At 38.9% G+C, this 22,166-nt stretch overlaps 1 protein-coding gene across 1 annotated transcript in view; it reads right to left on the bottom strand.

The window, feature by feature from the left end:
- TRIM66 (tripartite motif containing 66) overlaps window positions 1–7,781 on the bottom strand; it is a 39,291-nt gene extending 31,510 nt beyond the window's left edge. Inside the window, 2 exon segments of the mRNA XM_029961061.1 lie at window positions 3,777–3,924; window positions 7,736–7,781. Of these exon segments, the coding sequence (XP_029816921.1) occupies window positions 3,777–3,924; window positions 7,736–7,744 (157 nt within the window). The 5' untranslated portion in view covers window positions 7,745–7,781.
- Window positions 7,782–22,166: the final 14,385 nt, after the last annotated feature.

Genomic DNA, 22,166 nt, shown 5'->3' on the forward strand with positions numbered 1-22,166 from the left:
TAAATATTTCTAAGAAGGTTGATTTATTTCCTCCAGTTCAATTGACTTTCCTTCCGCCTTCTTAACAATGTGCAAGAAGATAATTTGTGGTAGATTAGGCTGAGATTTTATGTAACAGCATTACATGGTTTACATTGTTATGAATTATTTACTGCAGTATCATGCTTGATTCTTCAGGGAAGTTTGTTGGTTTATATAATTATTAAATCAAATGCTAACAGATAGCATTATTAAAAGAGGAAATTAGATTAGATTTTTTTTATTCTTCTCCAATACTTTCTTCTAGCAAGGTATAAACTGAACTCACCTTCACAGCAATATTTTTTTCCTGATTATATTGCAAACAAGTACTTTTGTATTAAAATCTGCAGCTGCCTGTGCAAATAATACGCAGCAAGCAGGTTTTATAACCAATATGTAGCCAATGCGGATGTCAAAGATCATCTTTTCCTCCCTTATAGGGTCAGATTTTACATCTTAAAAGGAAAACAAAAAGACCATAATAACTATCTCAAGATTCATGGGTTGGAAAAACCTCTGGAAGTATTCAGCATCTACAAAGCATACAAGCTGTTTTTCTGAAAACTCAAGATCAAATTATCCATATTAAACTGCAGCTTATAATGAGATGCTGTCTTTCAGGTCTGTGTATAATGAAGCCTAGTCACAATTTTATATAATGATTTCTCCATTTTTTCTCTCTGTAAAGAGTTCTTTACCCACGGTGATTGTAATCATCCAAGAGAAATCAGTGGGATTTTTTTAGTACCATGTCAGATTTAAGAGACAGGCAGATTCCAAATGCAAACTAAGGATAAAATCAGTGTTATCTAATTACAACACAGACCCACATCCTCTGCCACTAGTAATCCCCTGACTCAATTGGTATGTCAGTGAGAACTGCCACTGAGCTGTGGTATTCTTGACCTACTTTACTTTACACTCAGAGCAACACTCTTCAGTTTAAAAATAAGTTTAATACTTAGAAATCAGGTGCTAAACAAGAGCAAAAGCCTGTTTTTTTCTAGAAACATATACCTTGACCACAACTATCCATGTTAGTTTCTTGATAAGAACCTCATTTGATGAAAAGGGAAAGCTCAGTTGCCCTAAATTCCGATAATTCATCATTTGAGTCACCATTTTCTACAGCCTATATTTTCTTTATCTCAGGTGTATCTCTTGAATAATTAACAGAAACTTTTCAATCTCTCTTCCTCTAACCAGTTCATGTCAACTTTGGAAAAGCAATCTCATCTTAGCTAATACAGTTCTCCCTCCACTTGCATAAATCGCAATGGCTCAAACTTTGATTTTGTAGGTTCATGCTTAACCTTGAGAGACTGAAAGAAAAGGATAGTATAGCAAAGAGAAAATTATTCAATTTGTGCACTAGCCTGTAAATAGCTGAGATGTCAGTACCAGATCATTTACCCCTAACACAGTTTTGACAAAAGGATTGTTTCTTCTCAGTTGCAAAGTACAGATTTCCATATAACAAGGAAAGAGTCTGTACTAATACCTAATGTTATTTGAGAAAGCTGGGACTAAGGGAGTTTCTGGTTTTGTGACTTTAAGCAGTTCAAGAATTCTGAAGAACTTTGAACTTAACTAATTTAACTTATTCCTAGTGTTAATACAGAGCCCTCCAGTGAAATGCTCATTCTTCAGAGATTATTCCTCCAAGACTGCTGCTTGATCTGTCACAAAGCTTTGGCTCATGATGCCAGCATCTAGTTCTCCAGTGCTCATCAAATTCATTCCAGAAGCAGATTTCAAAATTTTGACGTCTTGTGGTCACAGACCCAGAAACTTTTCAGGGCTTTTTTTGGTTTGGTTTTGGTTTTTTTTGCTTTGGGTTTTGTTTTTTTTTTTTTTTTTTTGGAGGGGGTTTTTTGTTTTCAGTTTTTTCCTAACTCTCGGGAAACACAGATAACATGAAAAAGCAGAAAAGTTTCCCGGGGAAGCCAGGTTCCTCTAGTTCTGTCACTCAAGGAAGAAATGGTTTATCAAAATTAATAGAAATAGGGAGGATTAGTGAGGGGTTTTTCCTACTTTACTTCATTTCAGACCCAGGATATCTTACACTTTTCAGATGACAAAAGAAGGTCTGGCCCTTGTAAAGCAAATTGCAAAAGACAGAACAGTTTAAAGGTGCAAAATCTCTCAATTGTTGCAAGGGCTTACAAAGAAGGTGACTTGTTCAGAAGCACCATACACAGACTGAAGATGGCAATTGAATCTCAAAGCAGAGCGTGGTTTATCTCCAGAAGCCAAAAAAAAACCCAAACCAACAGTCTGAGTTCAAGTATTTGCTTTCTTTGAAGTATTCTCAGGGGATATCTGTCCTAAATAAATAAAATATATAATAATAATAATGCACAGATTACATTCCAAATAATTTTTTGTATTAACTAGCCTATACATGCACTACCAATCCCCTTGTTCATGGTTTTTTTTCAGCATATAGAATTTAGCACTAACCTAAAATTCTTTCTCATCTTATGTGTTTGCATCTTTTTATTTATATAGCACACACAAACCCACAACTAAGTCACACATATATTTTCTTACCAGTATTTGTCAACAATATGAGTTAGTAATCTTAGTTAAAGTGAAATGAAATTATAAACAGTTGGAGCCTCAAAACCACAGTCCTTATCTTGTCATCAACTCAAGAAGAAAAACATATTGTCCATCCAATCAGGGCATTTGAGAGGGGACTGGGGGACTTCAGTTTATGTTATTCTCTAGAAAAAGACCCAAAAAACATTTAAATATAATCTGTGCTTTTTTATTATTACCATTCTTACAGATTTTTTTTTTGGTTACACCCTATTTGGCAAAGGCATATCATGTCTCAAGTGCCTCAAACTCTGTTTGATGTGACCACCCAGTGCTTAAAAGGACTCCATCTATGGCAAGTATAAAGTAAAAACTTCCCCAAGAAAAATCCTAAAGAAAAAAATTAAATAAAAAGTATAACTACTTTGCTATATTTATTCCTTTGTCTGTCCTTCATCTTCCTTATGAAGAAGGAAAGTGCAGAACAAACTCTCTAGCACAAATAAATTCATACCTGAGCAAAGCATAAACTTAAATCACTGTATAAAATTGAAAAATTCTTATTTCAGGTTACAAATTGCTTACATAAGTTTAGGTTAGGATACTTCACAGCAGATTTCTGGCATATGAGTAAAGAAAATAAGGAGCAGTAATAGGAGATGGTAATGCTTTCTGTGGATCATCACCGCATAGGGATGAGACATATTTGCCAGCGGGCTTTATTTATGCTTGCTCATGGTAAAATACACTCAGGACATATGCTTTTCCCTCCAGGCTTAGAAAAGGAACATCCTGTGGTGATCACAGCCTTTTGCTGTCTGTGACTCCCTCGTACACCTTGCCCACGTGCACAGGAATTGCTTTAGCATAGTTTTCTGAATGAAATTACACAAAGGAGGACAGAAATACTAAAAGGCAACTAAAGCCTGTTGCTCTTGTAGCCTTCCTCACTCCGCATACTGGAAAGGCATGTGGAGAAGATCATACCTGTGAAACACAAATATCCAAACTTTTTCTAATTCTGTGGAATGCTGATTGTGGCAATAGCCTTAAAGTTGGAGAAAAATCACGTAATCTCTCGTTGACAGGTACATAACCTTCTGAGTCACGCAGCCAGGGCATGGTGTCTGTGGCACAGAGCCTGCAACTACTCCTTTTTCAACTGAATAACTGACATGAGAAGAAATGAAATTTCTGTGTGTGTTCAGTACCTGTGCAGCCTTTCAGGGATACAGACAGGAAGCGGTCTCCAGTTTCCTTGCCATGCCTGTGCTCCTCTGTACAAGAGCTGCACAGCCACTTATTGCATCTGGTACAGAGACTGTGAGCAGGTCTCTTCTCTTTACACATGGAGCAGCTCTAAAAACAAAAAGTGCAATTACATACAAGGGTAACAAATTAACTGTACAAACTTATTTTTAGTAGACCATGATTCAGACTGGTAAGCTTAATGTTTTCTGTTCTCACAGTAATGCAATTCAAGTTATCTTAAGAGTCTGGTTATGGTATAAAAGGGAGAAGAATAAAATTAAGACTTGAAGCTTTCAAATAAAATTGGTTGTCTTTCTGTGCTTTAGCACAATCAAACATTATTATGGCATGATGCAACAATTATTCAGCAAAATTCTAGGCTCCATGTTACACATGAAGTCAGAAGAAATAATCATAATGACTTGTTTCTTGTGAACTGAAAAAGCAATGAAACTATGAAATAAGACTTGTATGATTTAAGTTAAGGAGGGTTAGGTTAAAAGTCACTTTGAAAATGAGAGGCATGCTCTATCCCTTTCTGTTAGTGCTGTAGTACTTACTGATGGCTTTAACATGTCAAATGAGTGTACATGTTACTTTTACATATTTCTATATATATATATTTACATAGATAGACACAGATATTTTCTACCTCAGAAAAGATAGTCTAGGTTGCCCAGTAAATATGTGGAATGTTAGAAAGTCCATCAAAAAGTTTTTTAACCACCATTTCCTTTGTAATCATAGCATTATGCAGAAGCATTTTACCACAACATGCATTAATTTGTTTGTCACTAATTATTTATTAAGGAACTAAAAAAAAGTTGGTTATTTCTGCTTTTGTGTATATGAAAGTAAATTGGAGCTATGTCAGCAGAGCTACTCTAAATCTATACTGCTTTATTTAAAATTAGAGCTTACTCTATTTGCTTTAATATTGTACAAACCACTCTTATCAACTCATTGTTCAAGAGTTTCTAAATATTCACAATTTTTTTCTAACAGATTGGGCAATTCTTGACAATAAGACAACAAAGCAAAATTTCAAATGTGTTTAATTGTCTAGAGAGGGAACTGTCTGTGCAAGCCATTCTGCTATTTTAGCCATTTGCTTATCAACATTTTTTTTCCAAAAGGTACATGTCATAATTTAAACCAAAAAAGCCTAATAAAACTTACATAACCAAAATGCAAAGCTATTTATGCTTGGGAGCAAAGCTGGTTATATAAAAAGAAGTGTCTAATTTAAAATGTAGGCCCATCAAGGGCCAGCTTAGGGATCAGGTCAAAAGTTGAGTGATGCTCTTCCTTCTCTGCAATAACCAAAACTGCTTAAACACAGGTTTACCTGTAACAGTTCAGCTGTCAGTCTGACTAGAATTTATGTTGACACTGTTCTGTGTTAACATTACTTTTAAATTGTAGAGTGTTTCCAGAGTTACATTATTTATGACATGGAAATGGGCTTTTGGGCAAGAGATTCTGAATTGCATACTTTTTGAAACTCCTGCTGCTGGCATATAGCACATTCTATCATTCATGCTTCACTGTCTCACACACTGAGAGACATCTTGCTTCCCTGACAGATTCCCATTTGAACATATTAGGTAAATTAAGAGAATGATGGCAGTTCAGCTGTCTCAGTTAGATGACCTGGTGCTTCTCCTTTTGATGTCACCAATGGTGAAACTATGGTTTTAATTTGGGGAGTGATGGTAGTGGTTAAAGACAGTAAGCAAGCAAGCTACATGACTTGACTGTTAATAAAAAGGAAGTAAGCCAAAAACTATGAGGAAGGTTCACAATTTGCTCTGGGGTACTCATATGCTCCAGTGAGAAATATGCTTTACTGAACAGCTCTTAGGGCTCCTAAGGGATTACAGAAAAGAAAAACCTTCTTTTAAAGATGGTTTGAAAAAAAATAATCTAGTGCTTTTGAAGACATTAGATATTCTCATTTGATTTCCTTTCTACACAAATTCTCATTGAAAAGTAAATGATGCGAGTCACAGTAATTAAGAAATCCCAGTATAGTAAGTGCATTTTAAACATTCAGCAATATCTCATGAATTTGCTTCTTCTCTTTGAAGAGTGTATGCGAATAGACCCCTTCTTGCTTTAGATCAAGTTATGTGGCACTCTACAAGCAACTTATACCTGAGAATGTCAACACACTTTGCTTGCATTGACTTTATTTCCCCAGAACATTTCATGGATTAGGTTACACATTATTTACTTTTTAACAATAGAAAAAATGAAACACAGAAATGACTGACAGGGAAGAAGTGCATCCCCTCTAGAACTTTTTCCAATCATGTCACTGGCTCAATTTAAAGAGGTCTCAAGCCTTCTGCACAGGACAGAACTGATCTACAAATTGTTGCTGCCTCTACAGAGGTTAAGTGCGGTGGAAAGACATATCCTCTTTCCTACATTAAGGAAAAAGTGTTCACCTCCACCCAAAGTCCCTGAAACTGGATATCCAATATGGCTATCTAGCTTCCTTAGGAATCAAAAGTGCAAAAGAGACAGACTGAGGCCCAAGAGATGCAGAAGGTGAAGTCCTGTATCCCTGCTCCTTTGTTACTCTTCCCTTGCTTTGGACCCCATTTTGTATAAAACAGCCAGCAGACTACAGAATAATTTTGACAAGTTTTCACCTCTTTTAACTCCCAGCTATAGGTAATACTATCACATTCTGAAATCAATCTTGCTCATGTTTTGTAACACAGGGGGAAGAGACACACCTTCTTCTGTCCTTTGTCCCTCCTGTCAACCCAAAGTAGTGGCAACTACAAAACTGCAAGAATAGTCCTGCCTGTTAACTGGGTATTTAACAGAAGTGAAATCCATCTATGTACAGTATCAATACAAGGCCAAGGTAGTAATCCTCTTTGTCTTCTGATTACCCTTTGAATCCATTTCCCAATGGGAAAATGCAATGTGATGTGACTTTTTTATCATTAAAACAGACAATCAGAAAATTATAATTGCCCACACCATCTAATGGGTAATATTGTTGTAACCACTCAGTCAACAATCTGCTGCTGTGGCCAGCAGACCAAGGAGGCAATCCTCCCCCACTGTTCAGCCCTAGGGAGGCCACATCCAGAGTACTGTGTTCAGTTCTGATCTCCACAGCTCAAAGAAACAAGAAGCTACTAGAGAGAGTCCAGTGGAGACCACAAAGATGATGAGGGGTCTTGAGCATCTCTCCTATGAGGGGAGACTGTGGGAACTGGGCATGAGAAGACTGAGATGGGACCCCATTAATGCATATAAATATCTCAAAGGGGTGCCAAGGGGATGGCGCCAGACTCTTTTCAGTGGTGCCCAGTGACGGAACAAGGAGCAATGGACAAACTATAACACAAGAAGTTCCATCTCGACATGAGGAAGAACTTCTTTACATTGAGGGTGGCAGAGCACTGGAACAGGTTGCCCAGGAAAGTCATGGAGTCTCCCTCTCCGGAGACATTCAAAACCCACCTGGACACGTTCCTGTGCACCTGCTCCAGGTGACCCTGCCTTTGTGGGGAGGTTAGACTGGGTGATCTCCAGAGGTCCCTTATAACACTGACTATTCTGTGATTTTTTTACTTTTTGTTGAGAGTAGAAAGAGGGCAATGAGGAATCCAGGAGTTTCAGTATCTTCCTAATATATTGATTATGGCAGATACACTAGGATCAATATTTTTAATTGGCTATTTGAAATATAGAGAGTGAAACTCATTCTTCAACTAAAATTCAAAAAGTACTATGAAGTCAGTATGTCCATCTCTAGTAGTGAAGTAATTCCAGTGCTGCCTAAGCAAACTGTTGAGTCTGTTGTTCAAAACAAAATTTGCTCTGTTTTCAATGTTCATCTGGTACTGTTTCAACAACCCACAAGGTAACCAACTTTGTGGTTTTCACTTACCTTTGCCATGGCTGAATCACCAGTCGGAAAGTCCTTGAGGAAGAAATTCTCAACTACATCCCTTGCAAAGCAGGTCTGTTTGCACACAGGACAGGAAAGGATACCTGAATTTTTAAGAAAAGAAAACCATGACAAATAAAACAATGCACATCAGCCCTGTGAACCAGGAAATTATACAAACCACACTTCAGTATTGCGGTTTTTATATCTCACGTGGGCAGTTCCAGGAAACTAAGGCATCCTTCAAGCCCTAAGTTACATGTGGCTAGATCTAGTTCAATATATAGAAAAGAAAAACAAAGCAACAAAATCTCTAGAAAAACACTACAGTTAAGTTGACTTATTTCAATATTTATCAATTACATCTGCATGTCCAAATTAATTCATTAAGGCTTACAGATTTCATTAAAAAGGAGTTGCAGTTTAAAATGTATTCCCTTGTTACAGATCTAGTTGTGCTTTCTGATATTTTCTAAGGTTCTCCTGGGCCAGCTTTACATTACCAGAGGAACATTCAAGCATAAAACATACACTCCTTAATACTAGTTTCACAGTGCAGGATGCTATCCAAGTGAAGTGACAGAGGAGCAACATGCTGCTAGCAGAAGCAACAAGTCAGAACACAGGTAAAGGATGAAAAAAAAGTTTCATAAAGAAAAGTCAGAATTGCAAACCATCTATCAAAACATGACTACCCCTAAAGCAAAGCAAAAAGAAGAGGAGAACAGTATGAACAGCAAAACCTGGTTTCACCATCATTATCTACTGAGCACAACTGGGATGAATCTCCGTGTCTGTCTGGGTTGAGAACCAACAGTTCAAGAAGGTGTCCATAAGTGCACACCTGTATTTTTTCACCTCTGTTATTTCATTCCTTGACTCCCTGGGCTAGGACTTATATTTGGCTAGAAGCTCCAGTCCATTGATTTGGCCATTTTTTTTAAAAGGATGGTGCATGTTTCTGATCCCATTTCTGTAAGTTACTGTAGATGTGAAAACAGTCCTTCAGAGATGGTGGTGGTGTCTATTTTACCTTACCAAGTCTTTTTTTTATCCAAGATTTTCTGTCCTGTTGAGAGCAGAATTTCAGTGCTATGCTCATTTTGCCAAGTCACATGTTTATGATAACTAACAGAATTTTCCATGACTAAATGGTGTAAACTCACTCAAAGCAAGATTTTAAAAACAAGATCAATGACAATATTCTTCTGAACTATGTTCAGAACTTCTTGCTTAACTAAAATTATTTTTGCATGGCTTGTAGGTTAATTATACCTTAAGTTGTTTATTTCTCTTTGTATTAAATAGTTAAACAGAGACTCATGTTTTGAAGGTGCTTAATATCACCTGCTCCTTGGAATGTGGCTCCTGCAGACTCTGACCAGATGCACAATACTAATTCTGAATTTCTCCCATTTTCACAGCTGGGTACTGTAGCTTTAACAGCAGCATTTTACATTGACACACAAACCCCAAAACATTCCTACATCACCGCTTCCGACAAGAGTACCACAGATGTCTGAATATGTTTACTTTCATTCATGAATATTTTGAAGAAACCTTGAGTTCTGGTACATCTCCTTTGAAGAGTACACCTTACTAAGAACCACTTCCATGAGGTTTAGGTCTCCTTTAGCCCAAATCTTACATAAAAGCAAAAGTATAATTGTTTACTATTTTTCAAGGTTGCATTTACAACACAGCTGTCATTTAGGGGCCCAAGTAGCAGACTATGGTGTACCTAAACTACTTGTTTAACTGTGCATTTCATACAGCAGTGACTGTTCGTGTAGACACAACAAGGAACAAGCAGTATCCACGGGCGACTGTGCAACTCAGCTACAAGTCATCTCAGGGGAAATGGTAACACAAGCAATTGCCAATGCACTGCTCATCTTCTGGGGGTGTAACCTGAGTCTTGTTTAAGTGTATTCTGGCGACAGGAGTTACAAAGATGATAAAACCTTATCTGATAAAGATGCCTGTGATGGCAGAAAGCTGTAGAAGTCTTTTAAACATTTCCTCTACTTTGCACCCTTAATATAAGGAGTGCAGTTGAAAAGGTATCTTAATCACCTGTAATTTTTGTAGCTAATCATGTCTTCATATGTTACACCCTAGGACACCACACTAGGTCACACTGAAACCTCTCCATCTTTTCCCAAATTAGTATGTGTGTGTGTGTCTTTTAGATATCTCTTAACAGCTCAGTTCTCTAGAGAAATGTCAAAGCAGCAGGAGCACTGCAGTGTGCAAGACAAGCTGTGTTACACTGACAGTGCCCTCCTACTCCTCGTAAATGGTGCATGCTACAAGCACTAGTAATTGTAGTGCTGATTCCTAGGAGGTGAAAGTTCTCAAGTTTCCCTGTGAGCACTGTACAAAGTGCCAGAGTTGCAAGAGCAGCAGAAAGAAAAAGACAGATACATTGTGACTGAAAAGCCAGGAAGTAAGATATCTCCTTTCCGAGCAGGTTCCCAAATAAGTCTCACGGGACAAGCTCTAATTCTCCGCGTGGTTAATAGGAAACCACCTCCTGACTTCACAGAGAATCGCCTTGAGCCCTTTGAGACTTGGAAGCAGCTTCTTTCTCTCACAACAGCATTGCCCAAGCAGGGTCAGTTCTGGATCTGGCAAACGCTAAGAGAAGACCTCCATACTGACACTACAGAATACACTGCAAATAGACTGAAGGGGAAATTATCCACAGGTTACTTTCTGAAGTAAGAAATGCATGACTCTCACAGTTACTCTTTCATTTACATGCTATATGAGTGAGCACACAGTCTGACACAAAACATTTCTGGGAATAGCTATTCACTGGGAAACAAAAACATATAACTTTGCCATAGCAAGGACCACTTCCGTCTGCACACCACATAAGATTAAAAAGTTAATACTGAAGTTACTATTTTATTTCATTCAGTTAGTGTGGAATGTTAAATCAAATTATATCAATTGAATGATACTTAATAGAATGCTTATGGCCTCAGGCATGTGCATGTGAACTTTAAATTCTGCTAATTTGTTACAAATCAGTGAAGTATAGAATACAGTATAATTAGAATGCATTAATTTGATAATGAGCAAGACCGTCTTTTAAATGTTTTTAAATTAAAAAAAATTTAAAGCAAACTTCAATACTTTTCACCCTTAGAAAGCATAAATCATGCATGGATTTCAGTTCTGCACAAAAGCCTCCTTATATATTTTGAGAAATGCAGCAGTATTAAGAAGTGTGAAACAGTCAAGACTTTGAAGGTAGATGACATTATTGCTGATTACAATTTTATGATTATATGATTATGATTACTGCCCCTGTGATTAAGTGATATCCAAAAGTGATGCCCTGAATGCCATGGCACAATTTTTTCCCCAGGTTTCATATCCAAGTTATGCTACTGAAATCAGTGCTGTTCCAGAGATACACATGGAGCAAGTTGCACGCACACAGATCAGAACTTGGTATTAAACTCACTACCACAGACCATCAAGTACAGCTTTGATTGTGTAAATGTCAAAGTCTATCTTAAATATCCAGGTAACTGTAAATTATAATGATTTAAAATCTAAAACTCCCCTGAGATGAACATAAGACATGTAGAGCCTTCAGCTCAATTAAAAAAAAAAACCACAAAAATTCAAAAAAAGAAGAGCATAACAGTTAACAGAAAACATGATGGGGACACCATAGCAATACAGTATCAGAAGTTGTCTCCTACTCATAGGAGGGTTAATCAAAAGCACCTTCTTACCTGTCCTAATATTGAATTCTATATCTAAGACCTTGTTAAAAGCATAGGAGACAGATTTCCATCTTGCTAGAAGAGGGCTTACCTGGATGTGGTGGCTTGAGAGATCATACTTGTTCAGCTAATTGGGCCTATTTGATACCTTTTCCATTTAATAAAACCTCTGCTCTCTGGAAGCGCCCAACCTTTTTCAATATAAATTCCCCAAAGAATCTAGTGTTAGCTTGGCATAATAAATACACTGCAGAATGGTTTGCAAAGCAATTAGCCTGCAGTTAAGCAAACCTCACATATATATTTACAAATAGTCACAAGCAGCAGCTACATCAACACTACAAGGGGAGTGCACTACGCTGTGCTTGTGCTCAGAGTGCAAATCACCAGTAAAGTACAATTTCCTAGAAGCCCCTTACCTGTGCTCTGGATAAACAGTTAGAGAGCCACCCACAAAGTCACCTGTATCAGGGAGCAGGTGTTATTAAGAGCTGCACACAGAGTGTGCTCCCTGGAATCAAGCTGTGCCGCGATGAAGACTCAAGTCACTACACCTTTCATGGAATATCTGGGGATGCACCCCCTTCTTTGACCTGGAATGCTGACAAATCAGCGGGGAAGAAAGATGTACTGGGCCACTACAAGGTGCAAAGTTTTTCTCCTCTTGCCGCCTTTCTTGTTCATGCCTCTCAGATTCATTCAGGTCTCTGATAACTCACCTTGGTTATATTTTTCCTGAATAAAAATCCCATAGTTAAAATGAATACCAGTATCCTACTTCCATTCTTGCCTGGGTCTTCTCTCAGTCCTCAGAAAAACCTGGAGCAGGTGTTCAGGTGGAAAGAGAAGAGCTTTTCTTCCAAATCCTGATTGTAGCAGGTCTCACAATGCCATTCACTCCCACAGTACATTTTGAAGGCCATTCCCTAAATATTTTCTTGCCTTTCTACCTTACCACTGCCTTCAAACAACACCGTTAATCTGTTTTAAGAACCCGTACTTGGCAGACAGCTCATTTAAATATATCATTATTACAGCGCTGTGGGTGAAGGGAAGAGTAGTCAGAAGCCCTAGAGACTCACTGTTTGCACGTATGAGAATGATGCAATTTCTGGATCTAAGCAGCAATTCAACATGGATTTGAACAACAGTTTACATATTAAGAGATCAGGAGTCAAATTCAGCTATGGTGCAATCATGATGCCTAAAGAGAGTCCATTATTGATATTAAAACCTCTAGAAGAAGCAAAGAGCTGAAAGAGCTGTTGACATGCTCTATTTTTGCATGGAAATTAAATTGGCAGGAAGGAGGTAGGAACATTTGCATAAATTATCTTTTAGAAGTTCATGGATTCCTGCTGTTTGGCACTTGAAATCATTATTTATGGCATCACATTTCACTGCTACAGAGATGACCACGAATTCAGAAAGTGTAGCAAGAATCCTGATGTTAGATTTCAGCCCTGCTTCATTGGGATACACAGAATAAAACCCTATTTCAGGATTATATGAGGGGACAAAACACATACAAGCTATTTGCAGTGTATTTGAGTTATCAACTAGTACTGAACAATCACTGGAGACCACAGTGTACTGAACAGACTCCCACAAAGGTTCATCACATGTGGGATGTCTTACACTGACATCCTTCCAGGGCCCTGCTTCTCCTATAACTACCATCCGTAGTAGGATAATGCATCTGAACACCACCACAAAAGACACCAGCACTATAAGTGACAATATCTCTGTGTGTAGTTATGCTTATGTACAGGCATCTCTGAGCCCTGAAAAGCTTCAGCAGCAGATGTTTACTTTGCTGAATTGATCTGCAGCCCTTTTTCACAAGCCACACATTTATCTCCATTCTCACACTCCCATCAGCAATAGTAACTCGACAGAGGGTTGGGCAAAAATGGAAATTCAAAGGCAGAGAGTCCAGTAGACAGACACAGTTAAGCAGCCTGAACACTGCAACTCCACACCTGGGATGTCCAAGATCAGCTTTCAGGAAAACAACCAACTTCTGCCATGTAGTGTTCAAGCCCTAGTTTCCCCCAGGTCAGATCTCTCACATCCCACAGTACTTTCATTTCCATTAATGAAAGTTGCCACATTGCATTAGACCCGGGGAATAGTAAGCAGACATCAAGGTAGTGACCCTCAGACAGTGTGTTCCTTTGTAGAAGCACAAATAAAGAAAGAACTAGAATTTTTGAGTGCCCTCAAGTATTTACTCCACCTATATTGCAGCAATCTAATTTGTAAGTGACAGAGCTATGGATAATTTCCAGCAATCACCTCTGAAAGTGCAAAGTGTAACCTCTCCATCACATGTGGACACCGAGTACAAAGACCTTTTGAACACGAAAAGCCGCAGCTCACAGTTTTGTTTCAAGGTCTTCCAGTCTGGTCAGGTTCAAAAAGAAAGAATCCTCAAGCTGGCTGTCTCAGAAATAAATCAATGCAGATAATTAACTTATTATTATCATGAGAATTGATTAGCATAAAGAAACAAACAGTGGAGGTACCATACACACCACATTTATACTTGCTGTCCACATGTTGCACCTATTCCTCTGCTCTTTTTCCTCCAACAACCATCAGAATAATTATTCTCAGAGAGCATTAACTACAGCTCAAGCTGCAGGCATAATTTACACTTCCTTGGAGACCCAATTATAGGTTATAGGAAACAGCTCTGAAGACAACCTCCCACTCTACAGTTTCATATTTATATAACTAAACCCTTCATTGTTTCACTTGCCTTTTGGATCTGGCAGCTGAACAACACAGTGCAATGGGATGACTAACTTTAAATCCATTTTAAGATGACTAAACCTACACATTATGAACAGTTTCTGTCTTCAGAATAACCTTTCTACTTCCGTTTTTAGATGTAAAACATGTATGTGGTGTTAAGTGGCTCTAATTAAAGCAAAAGGGTGTTTTCCTTCAGAGTTAATAGATGCATTGCATTGCATCACTTTCCTTGTATGAGTGCATCAAAACATATTTTGAGAGTCCTGGAGACACCACAGCTGCACCAACACCAAGGCAGCCAAACTGTCTCACTGTAAGCCTAATTATGGTTTAAAGAACTCTGTCAATTTTATTATTATTATTATTTTTGAATACAGACTTAATACAAGCTAAGGCGCTGTGTGTTGATACCTGGAGTCTCCTTAAGCCAGCACATCATACTTCTAATGCCAAAACTTCACACTGAAAATGAGTCTAGAGCCAAAAGAGTCCTAGAGCTCAATCCTTTTCTTGAAACAAACCCCCTTGAAGATATCTCTGACCAAATTAAATGTAACTATGACCAATGCCTGGCTGACATTTGGATGTGTTCACAATTAGGGATGCATGGTTACATATACCTCACACCACACAAGCTGAAGAAAAGTGTTTATTTTCAGGAGGAAATAATAAGATGCAGCAAGTGGACACCTGTCAACAGTTGAAGCCACATTTGTTCTCTTTAAAAGTCTGTTTTTCTCTTAGTTTTATCCAATCACTTTGCATTTCCCTAATACATAACCCTGTTACATTTCTTGGCATTAAGCTAACATAACCCAAGCAGAGACAGTTTTTTACTTATGCAGAGAATGTGGACAGAAATTATGCAGTCATTTGCCATGATTTTTGTTTTCCAACCTAGAGAACTACAAAAGGGCAAAGAACATTTTAAAAATAGAATTGCATAAAAAATCCACACAAGTTCAACATAAAAACATGATACAACTAAATGAAACACTTCACAAAGCAATTTACAAAACTGGGCAACTACTAATCACATTTTACTAACATAAAGTGTAACTTAAAGGTTAGACTAATTACCCAATTCAGCCACAAACAATCTAAGTAATACCAGGGCTTGATATCAGCAGAAATCTCAAGGTGTTCCAGTACATCTTTCCTGATCTGCCTTGTTCTCAGGGGTCTAAACTGTGATTGAGCAGTGGTTACTTGTGATTATTTTTTTCCTTAAGGAAAACAAAACCAAATCAATCAATCCTTTAGCAGAGACAGTCTTGCAAAAACATGAGCTGCTCACAACAATGCACCTAAACTGGTCCTCATTTTGCTACTTTTGAAATTAATATTTAAAACACTGAAACAATTTAAATCATTGAACAACTTACAGAGAGGAAGATTTGCAGAAGAAGGGAGAAAAGAAAAAGGAAAGAAAAGGAAAAAGAAAATTAAAACTGAGAATCCTAAAGTTCCCTTCATATAAGAAGCATATGTAGGAGCCAAACTCACAAAGATGTCTTTCCACTCAAATTATCTCCAAACTCTCAGTTCTCACAGCTATACACATTCTGATGTGTATCCAGCTTTTCCATATGAGCTCTGGCTATCTCAGAGCTTTCTTTCATGAGTCACCGTAAACACACAAAGGTATAAAAGTAAGTTCCAACACCAACACCCACCAAATATCAGGACCACTTACCTCCAGCTTCTCAGCAATTTCAGTACAAAAACAATAAACTAGAAAAGAGCTTCCTGTTATCAGAGTACTTTAATTACACTTGTAGTAAAGCATACAGAAACCTGCAAATTCAAGTATGCTTTTTGTAACAAATATCAGATTAACTTCACTTGGAAATACATTAACTTTTGCCTTTCTTCCACTTTCTTAAAGAATCCAACAGTGAGTAAGGAACACACTTTTCTTACAGGCAATATTTTATGTTTACTCAGCTAAGATGGTTTAGCATTTGCATGTACAGTTTATTATTAGCACCTATGTATGATCATACCTAAAGGTAACAATGAAAACTGAGTTGGCATTGTACTACCCATAACTCAGCAATGAGTGCAGATAAGACAAGCAACATTTAGCATCATGCCAGCATGAGAGTTCACAAATTTATCCTGGCTGACTTATGGTGGCAGCAGTTTCAGTCGTTGACTTAATTAAGAGACACAGATGTTTTGGTTTTGCTGCTTTCCTTGCTCATATATCAACTAAGTCTCTGCACCTGGTGTCTCACCTCATTTACTGGGTCATCACTGTTCAGTATTTCTTTTCTCTGATCCTACTGTTTCCCACAGAATTTCCCTACCTACAAAAGAATAAGGAAGTAAATAGAGAAACTTCAAGAATACAGAAATAAACAAGTATTTATTCCATTTTGCTATTGACAAAGAATTCCTGATCTACATGGATTCCTGATCCAGCTTGAAGAAATATCTAATATTTTCACAACTCATGGGAACCTTTAGTTGTACTTTATCCAAGATCACCAAGTGATGGAAGTTCACTTTTACACTTGGCAAACAGAAACTAAAAGGAGAGAGGAATGGCTTAAGTGTCAAATGAGAATACATAAAAAGTAATGGAGTGCTTGTTTCAACAGTATTGTTTTATAGAGTAGGTCCCTCAGACTTTAAGCATACTATGACTGAGCATTAAAAATTTTAAGGGGACGTTACTTGAAATGACTTCTTTGTTGCCTTTATCTTCTTCTCCTACCTTCATATCTTTTCCTATCTGTAACCTAAACATGAACAGCCCTTCTCCTTTGCCATTAGGTCATTCCCTTTTCCTTTAGTTTTGTGTTTTGCTAACCTTTCAGCAGTGATCTCTTCAACTGTTTCCATTTGTTCTCAAACCTGAACTAGCCTAAATGATTGTGTTATCTCATCAATTCTGATTACCATCACCTCAGGGAAGGTATCTTCTCTTCCTACATGTTTCTAAAATCTGATGTGGAAAAGATAATAAATGATGCCCCTTACTCAACTAAAATTCAAAGCCTGTGAAAATGCAAGTAACCTATATGCCTTTGTTCTTCTTACAAATTAGTAATGAGTCTGGAATGCTTTCCCACAGCAATTAAGAGTAATTCAGTTAAAAATTACTGTATTATGTCATATGAGTTCTAATCCAAAAGAAGTTACATATTTTCTCTTAATATCACTACCAAAAACTGTACTAATAACTTCAGGATTTCAAAAGGCACAGCCGCAAAATGCTTCTCATCCTCATGAGTTTACTCAGCTTGTTAGGGTGAGTTACAGCCACAAGTGTGCAGGTAGAGAGAAACCACATTTACAAAGGAAATAAAAGGAAGAGTTTCAGCGCACCAGAATACACATATTCTAATAACAATTATTATGACCTCTAATAGAAACAAAGGACTGGATATTTTGGTGTTGTTATTGCGGAGACGCCGAAGTGGGGGTGAGGGAAGAACAAAGCTATCACCACCACCGGTACCATAGAAATGTCCAACATGTCAAAAAGATTGCAAAAAGATACATCTTGGAAACTATCTTGCAGCATTTATTCATTTATTAAGCTAAGAAAACAAAATATTCATAATGACACATTTGATAACTGAAACCTCGCCCATGCTGAAAAATGTCAAATGTTGCCTGACTGTGTCATTTCTATTCAAAACACTGCTGTTGGATGAAAAACATAATGAAGAAGGTTTATTCTCAATCCACTCTCTGCTCATACAAATTTGACTCTCCTAATTTATCAATTTAAAGTAGTGCTGTAGAAGAATAGGCTACAAAAAGTACTTCTCAATCCACCTATTTTTATAATACTGTAATGCAAAGAGCACAAGCCAGAGATCCTTAAATATTACCTTCATACAGAACTTCATACTGAGTGGGAATATAGCTGTATCCTTGAATCAAATCCGGAAGACAGTCCTTACAGAAGGAATGAAGGCAAGGTAGCATTCTGGGGTCTCTCCTCCTCAGGTCCCACTTGCACACCAAGCAATTTCTCAGCAGATCCAGGGTCTCCATTTCTGTTGGCTCCAGTCTGACATCGAAAACATGAAGAGTCACAAAATGGCTCATGACAAGCCCTTCACTTCACAAAACACTTGATCACTCAAGCACAAACTAGAAGGCGACAGCGGGATGAACAACCAAACAAACAACATTTATTTAGCCCTTGTGCAAAAAAGAAGTTCCTTTCTGCTGAAAATCACATACCTGCTTTACAGAAAAGAATATCTTTGCAGATTGTTGTGCAGGAAAGTGTGGTTTAAGGTTTACAAACCATGACCCCACTATCTCTCTAGTATTTGCTACTTCTGTAAAAAACTGAACTAATCTGTTCTATTGATCTACTTACAAAGCTGCTACAGGGCTGAATTATCACACACTGTACATTTCCTGTTAGAAGCACTGAAACTGTGCAATAAAGATGACGATATTCTCTGACTATTTTTACAATTTCACTTCAATATTTTACAGTTTTCAGGTAAAGCAAATAATAACCATAGCTGATCACACACCCGTCATGTTAGAAAGCTGTCTTGGAAAATGTACAGCATCTTCTGCCAATCTTCTTTATAGAAAATGCACTTCACAGTAATCAAATTTTGACTATCAAGATGACCACAGATCAGATTATAAACAAAACCTAAGCTTTCCACAGGCAGGACAGTGTTCCTCCTGCCAACCTAAGCTCCCCAAGGTCAATTGAGAGTTTTGCAGTTCATGTTTCATCCTCTATTACGAGATTGTGAGAGATGTTGATCAGATACAACCTGCAAAGGGCAACTTCTGCAAGTTGCATCAGAGGAGAAAAAGCAAATAAAGTCTCATCTCTTCAGAGTCACCCTTTTATCTGAGCCAGCCTCCTGGGATCAATAGCCCTGACATGGTGGCCCTGCTATCAGCAGTATGTAACTGAAGCTACGATATCCAGATTTCCCCAGCACAGAAAAGCAGCAGCTCTAATCTTAGGGCCACCTATTCCCTTGAAGGAATCGTCTTGTGGGAGATTCCAGTGGAAATAGTTAGTAAGTGGCTCTGTTTTGTTTGGGGGTTTTTTTTCTACAATACAAAAAATTTATGAGAGTCTCAGAAATTCACAACCAGGCAATTTTTAAGTGTTGCATCCTGAAGTCATTGGTATTTAGAATATTTTAGAGAAAAAAATGGACCCTATGTTAAAGTCTGCACCATACTTCATACCCAAGACCTATTCTAGGTAGATATCCACCAACTTGACTGACAAATTACTTAGACAAATTCAAACCTACCACTAAAACTTAAGATTCTAATTTCAAAAGTAGAGGTCCCTTTAGAAATGATCTGTGAATGGAATTGACAATTGTACCTATGATTTAACTAACATTATATCAGTGCTCATTACACAAACTTACTTTTCACAATGCATCTTCATCTTTCGGAGGCAAATGTCCCTAGAGCAGCACAGCCTCTCAGCTCACTCCATCTCTGTTGTTTCTTGCAAGTGCTGTTGCTAAGAAGACAAACCAGCACCCACAAAAACATGTCATTTCTGCAGTAGGAAGCTGAGGTCTTAGACTACCACATTGTTTAGACAAAGAAACCACAGCCCGGGACCAAAGCATCCCTGCACAGAGAATCAGTGCAAACAAAGCCTGATACTGGGAAACACTGTGTCACTGTAAAGGCTGAACCTGCGGCTGGAGGAGCAGAAGCAGGTTACCCTACATTTTAATTTATGCTTTTTGCATAACATACAAAACTATGTATAAGTTTTTTTGGCAGGAGAGGAAAGAGAGTGATAAAAGTGCTTAAAATTTCGTGCTGAGACAGGTATGCAAATTAGTAGTCTGGCAGATGGAGGAAGAGGAGGCTGAGGTACTTAATGTCTTCTTTGCCTTGGTTTTTAATGGTAAGACTAGTTGTTCTCTGAGTACCCAGCCCCTAAGCTGAAAGGCAGGGATGGGGAGCAGAGTGAAACCTCTGTAAGCCAAGAGGAAATGGTCAGTGACCTGCTACACCACCTAAACACACATAAGTCTATGGAGCTAGATGGAATCCAGCCAAGTGTACTAAGGGAGCTGGTGGAAGTGCTCACTGAGCCACTTTCAGTCATTTATCAGCAGACCTGGCTAACTGGGGGAAGGGAGAGGGGGAGAGGGGGGAAGGGTCCTAGTTCACTGGAGGTCAGCAATTGTGACACCCAGCTATAAGAAGGGCCAGAAAGAGGATCCAGGGAACTACAGGCCTGTCAGCCTGACCTTGGTGCTGGGGAAGGCCATGGAGCAGACTGTATTAAGTACCATCTTGTGGCACTTGTGCAATAACCAGGGGATCAGACCCAGTCAGCACGGGTTTATGAAAGGCTGATCCTGCTTGACTGACCTGATCTCCTTCTATGACAAGACAACACACTTACTGGATGAGGGAAAGGCTGTGGCTGTTGTCTACCTAAACTTCAGTAAAGTCTTTGACACAATTTCCCCCAGCCTTCTGGAGAAAATAGCTGCACATGGCTTGGGTGGGTGTACTCTTGGCTAGATTTGGAGCTGGATGGATGTTTGGGCTCAGAGAGTGGTGGTGGATGGAGTTACATCCAGCTGGCAGCCAGTCACCAGTGGTGTTCCCCGGGGCTCAGTACTGGGGCCAGTCCTGTTTAATTTCTTTATGAATGATTTGGACAAGAGGACCGAGGGTACCCTCAGTCAGTTTGCAGATGATACCAAGTTGGGTGGGAGTGTTGATCAGCTGGAGGGCAGAAAGGCTCTGCAGAGGGATCTGGACAAGCTGAATCAATGGGCCGAGACCAAGTCCCTGAGGTTCAATAAGGCCAAGTGCCAGGTCCTGCACTTGGGTCACAACAACCCCAGGCAGCGCTGCAGGCTGGGGACAGAGTGGCTGGAAAGGGGCCAAGTGGAAAAAGACCTGGAGGTGCTGTTTGACAGCAGCAGAACATGATCCAGCAGTGTGCCCAGGTGACCAAGGCCAATGACATCCTGGCTTGGATCAGAAATAGAGTGGCCAGCAGGACTAGGGAAGTGATTGTCCCCCTGTACTCAGCACTGGTGACGCCACACTTCAAATAACATGTCCAGTTCTCAGACCCTCACTACAAGAAAAATATGGAGGTTCTGGAGTGAGCCCAGAGAAGGGCAATGGAGATGGGCAAAGGTCTGGAGCACAAGTCTGATGAGAAGCAGATGAGGGAGCTAGGGACGGCTCAGGGGAGACCTTATCGCTCTCTACAACTACCTGAAAGAAGGCTGTAGTAAGGTGGGGGTCAGCCTCCTCTCCCAACAAGAGATACAACATGAGGATACAGCCTCAGGTTGTGCCAGGGGAGGTTTAGATGGGATATCAGGAAACATTTCTTCACTGAAAGGGTTGTCAAGCATTGGAACAGGCTGCTCAAGTCACTATCCCTGGAGGTATTTAAAAGTTGTGTAGATGTGGCACTTAGGGACATGGTTTAGTGGTAGATTTGGCAGTACTTGGTTAACAGCTTGACTCGATGATCTCAGGTTTTTTCCAACCCAAATTATTCTATGGGTCTATGATTAGCAGTGACTTGGTTACACTGATGGGAAACACCAAGTTCAGCAGCAGTGACTACAAAGAAAATAAACTTCATTACATTTGGAGATGTATGGTGAGAATAATGAGGCAGGACACAGGACAGAAATAGAGGAAGACTGGGAGAACTGGGGAGGCACCTGGCAGGCAGTCACACCTGGAAGCGGAAGCAAAGTGCTTTGGGTATGTCAGCCCAGAGGAGGACAAAGGAAAGGCACTGCACTGGGGCTGCCTTGGGATCAAAAGGTCAGTCATGGCCTTGGGAAGGCAACAGCCATCCCAGAACAAATCAATGGCAACCATCCAGGTATCTCAGGACTGGAATTTCCAGCAAAGCATTAATGCATTTCAGACAAGAGAATTTTGTAATGATACACTCT

This window comes from Manacus vitellinus, unplaced genomic scaffold, assembly GCF_001715985.3.
Source record: "Manacus vitellinus isolate BGI_N305 unplaced genomic scaffold, ASM171598v3 scaffold_30_pilon, whole genome shotgun sequence".
Classification (NCBI taxonomy): domain Eukaryota; kingdom Metazoa; phylum Chordata; class Aves; order Passeriformes; family Pipridae; genus Manacus; species Manacus vitellinus.